Raw genomic sequence first — 6,923 nt, 5'->3', positions numbered from 1 at the left:
CAAATTGATTGCCAAAGGAAGACAGTTGATTTAGTAACCCTTTAGTGTTTGAGCAATGGTGTCAAATGGTCCTTTTCCTATCACATTGTGTTGAACTACAAATCCCAAGAATGCCAACAACATATAATCTCCCTGCATATTCAAACATCATCTATTATCGGCACACATAAAGCCCACCCTGTTAAGTATAATGAGAAGCTTAAGTAAAAGCATGCTTAGAAGTGAGCAAAAATAAGAAATGCAATTTGCACTAATGTGGGGTCCGCTTGGGTCCACTTCAGTCTAGTATAGATGAAATGGGGATCTACCTTGGTTTTGTGTGTATTCTAAGCAATTACTGTAAAATTATCTATATTTTTTACCCTTAAATGTAAAGTAGACAGAAAAAAAGATCAATGGAATATGAATTTCAAAACAATACTGAAAAAGGTTTGAGACTCAAGATTCACTCAGAGGAACTTCTGCATGGGCCCCCAGAGGGGTCATTCAAGCTCTTGTGGAATCTGGTTCTCTTAACTAGAATAGAAATAAATATACATGTTATATAGCATGTGATTATGATGATAATGCAGAAATACATGATATGTGTGAAACAGATTATTCTTCAAAACTTACTTTGCATAGAACAAATGATTTCCCAATCTGGCCTAGTGACTCACATGGAATACGGGTTGAGTTTCTTAATATGGCATGGCATGGCAGCACATAGATTTATGTACCCTTCCAATTTATTTACATAAATTAAATAAATTAAGTTCAATTTCAATTTATGTACCCTTCCAATTTATTTACATAAATTAAGTTTATATATGCAACTTTAATGAATTCAAAATAAAACATGTTAAATTCTAAATATTATAACATGTGAAACTTAATCAAACATGATACAAAACCAATGTCTCTAATTAAAGAATGAATGAATGTTGGGATGCATTGGTGACAATTAATATTGGTGTGCAATATATAATGTATTGGTTTGATGTGTGTGCAATGTAATAGTTTGACATTATTTCATATTGGTTTTGCATTAAATTGTTGATTTTTTTTTTTTTTCATTTTTAGGTTTGTAAATGGAGGGTAATTCCTTAAGTACCCCTGCAATACAAGATACAATTACCGATACACCTGGCGGTAACCTTAACTTGAATGCAACCACTACTGATACGGAGCAAAATATTAGTAGCCCGGATAATGGTGATGAAAATCAAAATCCGATTCAAAAGCAAAAAAGAGCAAGGACTTTAGTGGCATGGTCGGAGTTCAAGGAGGTGGTACTCCTTAATGGCACCAAAAAGGTTGAGTGTATCCATTGCAAAGTCAAGTTGTGCATTCATGCCATCAGAAGCACCACCCAGTTCAATAGACATTTAAGCTGGTGTTTAAGGAGAAAAGCTTCCATGAGGCAACAACATATTAGTTTTCTGATTGCCGGTAATGATGTTCCAACTACTATTTTGTCAGCTTAAGTAGGAAGTTTGACATATCAAAAATAAGGGAATTGATCGCCCATTGGGCGCTTATGCATGAGCATCCATTAATTTATAGTTGTGGAGGAAGAGGGCTTGAACAATATGATGAAGTATGGGATTCCTGGATGGACTCCGGTTTCTCGCCACACTTGTAAAAAAGATTGTATGATGGTATATGAAAGTGAGAAGGCCAAATTGAAGACTTTGTTGAAGACTGTGACAAAAATCAGTTTGACTACAGACTTATGGAATTCAGGGAATCAAAAGATGGAGTACATGGTGTTGACCGGGCATTGGATAGATAGTAGTTGGAGGCTGAATAGACCTATCCTCAACTTTGTTTGTCTACCTCCTCCCCAGACTGGTATTGCGATTGCGGATGGCATTTTCAAGTGCCTAATGGGATGGGGAATTGAAAATAAGGTATATACTATTTATGTGGATAATGCTTTAAGCAATGATGTTGCGATTAAGGTTTTGAAAGAAAATTTTGAAGTTTCGGGGAAACTCCTTTGTGGAGGTAAACTGTTTCATGTGAGATGTTGCGCACACATCTTGAACCTGATTGTTCAAGATGGACTTCATCAAATTAGGCATATCATTGACGACATCTATGAGAGTGTGTTGTATATCAATAGTTCCGAAAGCAGACTCAAGGTATTTTCTGAGATTGTTCAACAACTTAAATTGTTGTATCGGAAACTTATTCTTCATTGTAAAACAAGGTGGAATTCTACCTATGAAATGTTGGCAACATCAATTAAGTTCAAAAAGGTTTTTCCAAGAGTGAAAGAGAGGGATATCAATTATCATAATAATCCGAGTGACGAGGATTGGGAGAAAGTGGAGAAAGTTTGTGAAGTTTTGAAAGTATTCAATGGTTCAACCAAACTCATTTCAGGAAGTGATTATCCAACGTCTAATTTATTCTTGAAGGAGGTGTGTGCAGTGAAATGTATGTTGGATAGTAAAAGTGAATCTGAAGATGATTTTATTAGAGTAATTGTTAGGAAAATGAAACATAAGTTTGATAAATATTGGGGGGAATGTAATATGTTGATGTCTGTGGCTGCTATATTGGATCCTCGGTTGAAAATGAGGGTTATTCAGTGGGCATTCCCTAAGATGTATTCAGAGGCAGAAGGACGGGAACATATGATGATGGTCCGGGATGCATTGTATGAGTTATATGGGGAGTATGTTCAAGCTAACCAAGGTGTGACTATCGCCCGTGCTTCTACATCACAAAGGGATGGACATGGAGCCATTGGTGAGGTGGCTGCGGTTGAGGGAGCCGAGGCCTGGGATGATTTTACCACTTTTCTGGATGTGGTTGAAACTGTTGAGCCTAGTCAGTCTGAGTTGGACTGTTATTTGGGAGAGGGATGCCATAAGTGTGTGGGAGATCATGACTCATTCGATGCCTTACAGTGGTGGAAGGCAAATTCAACCAAGTTTCCTGTATTATCTACGATGGCTCGAGAGATACTAGCCATCCCGATCACTATGGTTGCTTCAGAGTCTGCATTCAGTGCTGGTAGTAGGGTTATTGATAGTTACCGAGCTTCTTTGTCACCAGCTACGGTGGAGATGTTGTTATGTGGATGTGATTGGTGTCGCACTTTGAATGAAGTGAAGAAAGGGTGCAGAGTAAGTTTCATTGCTTACATGTTTTGTTTAATTCTATATTTAAAATAACTTTATTCTAACTTATAGATTATTTTTCTCTTTTTCATCTTAGAAAGAGGAGGATGAGGATCACTTGGAGATTCAGCTTCCTATTCTATCAGGTGATGGGAGTCAGCAGATTGGTTGATTCACTCGTGAGTTATTGGCTTTGACAGTAGGATTCTGCAGGTCTATATTTATTACTTTTGTGTTGAGGTTTGGATTTTCATCTTTATGGTTTATATAAAATTACAATTATACTTAATATGTTTCACATTAATTCGTTTGTCGGAGGAGTGGGGCTATAATAGACATACAACCAATTATCTTTTGCTATTATATATATTTTTTGATGGATGGGGATGTCATTTAATGTATAGTTATGCTAATCCCCCATTTTGTTTTTATGAAAACTTTATTAAGTCAAGTGAACTAAACAAAAAATATTTAGTTCACTTAAGTTAATTTGTGGTACATACAGTATGTTAAATGATAATTTCTTAATAGCAGTAGCATTTCATTTAATGTTGATTTTAAGTAGGTTTAGCTGTTGGGTGATGTATGAGGACAGAGAAGACATTCAGACAATTATGGAAAATTAAGTAGGTTTATTTTCATTTGACAAAATAAATGAAAAGTGAAAAATAAAACATATTTCGAGCTAGCTATCGATTGTTTTAATTATGGAAAATTACTTTTTCAATATTTTTCCAAGGAATTATCTATCCATCCACTCTTTTTGAATTCATGAGCAAACTGACTCAAATATTTATTCTTAGCTTACTGCATGAACCAATATAGAATTAATTTGTGTGACATGAAATACATGCAGCTATGATCATTAATTCATGTAACAAATAATTATTAAAAATTGCAGTTAATAGTTTCACATTTTATATAAATTAATTAAACACACACTTTAGAAAAAAATGAGAATCTATTATGGGAAATAAAATCCATATGGGATTGAATTAAAAAGAACATTTCATAGTCAGACTGCTGCTGCCCAGCGAAATTTTGTAAAAAAATTGAATTAAAAAAAATAAAAACAATATTATTTGGAGATGGCTCGCGAGCCGGCTCGAAATATGCCACATTCACTATCGAGCCGAGCCGAGCCATATAATTTTTGGCTCGGCTCAGCTCGGGCTCGGCTCGTTTACTCCTCCTCTCTCACGAGCCGAGCTCGTTAAGTCGAAAACTCGGCTCGATAACACCCCTAATTAAGCCATTTAAACCCCTTTTTTTGTGATTCAAAAGCAATTTTCTTCGTAATTTTATAAGAAATCTAATAATCTAATTGTTATTACCTGAAAAACAACCCTATAAGCATGAAAAATGAAATTTCAAAACTGAATTTAAGTAACTTGTAGAATGTTTTAACATAATAGTATGAAATTAAAAAAATGCAAACCACAGCTCTAATACCAATGTTGGAAAACTCAGAATAACAAATATTCTAATTTATCTCAATATCATATTAATAGTCACCAATTACAATCACATTTTACTTAAATGAATTACAATAAAGTTCACAATATAAATATATTTTTAATTTAATTCTGAAGCAAAAATTATATCTTGAGAGAGAATTACCATATGTGTGTCTTTTCCTTTAATAAATTTTAGAGAGATTGGAAGAAGTTGTAAAAGGAATTTAATTTCTTCTCTTATTTATGGGCGGCAGTTGCAATTTTAGGTGAAGACGGGCGGTTTTCACTTGCAACATATTTTCGGTGAGTCCCATCATGGTTATTAAACCTATAAAAAGACAAACGTCATTTCGACCCCCTCTCCAATCTCCAATCTCCAATAACCCTCACTAAATAATATCTAAACACTGTCATATCTCTCTTGGTTTGGTCCCTAGGATTTTCATGAATTATTATATGGTAAAACGTGTAGCATTTGTCTTGAACTATATGATTCTTCAACTCCACTTACATGCTAATATATATGGTCGCACAAGTTTGTTCAGAGTAGAAAACCATATAACTCAAAACCCAGGCCATCATAAGCTAGACACATTATTAGAAGCTGCATTGGTATGATTGTTTGTTTGTCCCAAGTACGGAGAGAATCATCTAACTCATAAGCCAGACAATCAAGGACAACACCATCAAGAACAGCATCAGTATGAGTACTATTAGCAGTATAAGTGAAAGAAAATTAGAGTCTGATGGCCGCCGGTTGTCCTCACCGTCATCCTCATCGTCCTTGTCTTTCTTGTTACGTCTTCTTTGTAGTCTGCGTATACGACCAGGGGCTATGTTCTGAGCCCGCCCGCCCTTGCTACACTTTACCCATTTAATCTTTTGGAAGACAACAAGTTCGCCTGAAAATAATAAATAAACAGAATACGTATCAGTTACATTAATTTCATAAGAACATATGCATAAGAAATTCTAGACTTTATATACCTTCGAATAGAAACCTGTAGTGGCCGACTTGAAATAATTGTTACTGAATCCACCATTCAAATCCATTACCATCAGGCTATGAACCTGTGTACATGGGTAGCAAGCACAAATTTTAAACTAACAATTATAGAAATATTCTCAAGCTATTCATACAAGCCTCTTGCATCACGCATGGAACAAATAAAAGGATCATGACCATAAAGGAAAAACACAGCACCGTATGAGTGTTGGGCAAATTTTAGAACGAGCCACACTATTTCATAAGGTATGGTTATAATCCAATCACAGGACACCATATTGATGGTTAGTGGTTTCTCGAATTGCATTCAGTATATTCTTTTATTTTGACAAAAATCAAGCATCATTAATTTATGAGAAAAATAATCAATATATTATGGATATCAAAGTTAAGATGTGAAGAGACTTAGAACAAGAATATAATGTATAAAATATAATAGGTACATATTCCTATATTCAAAAAATTGATACCAACCGTATAAGCTTTGAATTCACAGAATGGTGAACCGCTTGCAATACTACAGTAGTATGAGGCCGGAGCAATACTGGTGCCCATTGCCAGCAAAATGCTTTGATCGATTGTCCACTGCACAATGAGACAAAGCCGAATTTACCACAGGCAGAAATCCGCTAATCCATTTTCAATTTGAAAGCGTAATTAAACCAAGAAAACCTTAAGAGATAATCATGTTGTGATTTGGGTTGGCATGCAAATAAGTTGTCCAACTTGGGGAGTTTGGGGTAGAACTTTGGGGAGTTCCGGGGAGTTCTACCCCAAAGTTCCCAACTTGGAGAGTTCGGGGTGGAATTTTTGGGAGTTCTTTGGGGTGCAGTTGGAACCCCAAACTCTTGGACCGAAACGTTGCACCCCAAAAATTTTCATAACCTTTGTGTTTATAGATAAGTAATTCGAAATACAAGTTAAAGTGATTGAAGTGTAGATGGAATAAGAGGGAGATGGCAAAATTCTCTTAGTCATAGTCAAAAGTCTAGGACCCAGAAGCAGAATTAACAGGAAATATTAAATTAAATTAAGTTAATGGACCAACAATGTAAATATCCGAACGTGACGTTAGGATTAGCTCAAATACACGTTATGATCATCTCCATAATTCATATATAAATACAACTCAAACTAAACACTGAATACTGAAGCTAGAATTAATTGAACTTTGAGAAAATGAAGTTTCCAATTGTTTCATTACTCATTTTGTTGTCAGCTTCATGGAAAATTTCACTTCCAACTCAAGAGAGTATTTTGTCATGATCCTTCTATCTGTTTTTCTATAATTGTTAGTTTAAAATTTGTGCTTGCTACCCATGTACACAGGTTCATAGCCTGATGGTA

The 6,923-nt window shown here is 35.1% G+C and overlaps 1 protein-coding gene across 1 annotated transcript; it reads left to right on the top strand.

Moving 5' to 3' along the window:
* The first annotated feature begins 1,070 nt into the window (after window positions 1-1,070).
* LOC116146307 (zinc finger BED domain-containing protein RICESLEEPER 2-like) lies at window positions 1,071-3,285 on the top strand. The gene is made up of 4 exons (XM_031431715.1): window positions 1,071-1,431; window positions 1,546-2,126; window positions 2,244-3,119; window positions 3,211-3,285. The coding sequence occupies exons 1-4, from the start codon at window positions 1,071-1,073 to the stop codon at window positions 3,283-3,285; spliced, it is 1,893 nt and encodes a 630-aa protein (XP_031287575.1).
* The last annotated feature ends 3,638 nt before the right edge of the window (window positions 3,286-6,923 follow it).

Source organism: Pistacia vera, unplaced genomic scaffold (genome assembly GCF_008641045.1).
Source record: "Pistacia vera cultivar Batoury unplaced genomic scaffold, PisVer_v2 Contig476, whole genome shotgun sequence".
Classification (NCBI taxonomy): domain Eukaryota; kingdom Viridiplantae; phylum Streptophyta; class Magnoliopsida; order Sapindales; family Anacardiaceae; genus Pistacia; species Pistacia vera.
Note: the sequence above shows the minus strand (reverse complement) of the source record. Positions and strands in the feature narration are given on the sequence as shown.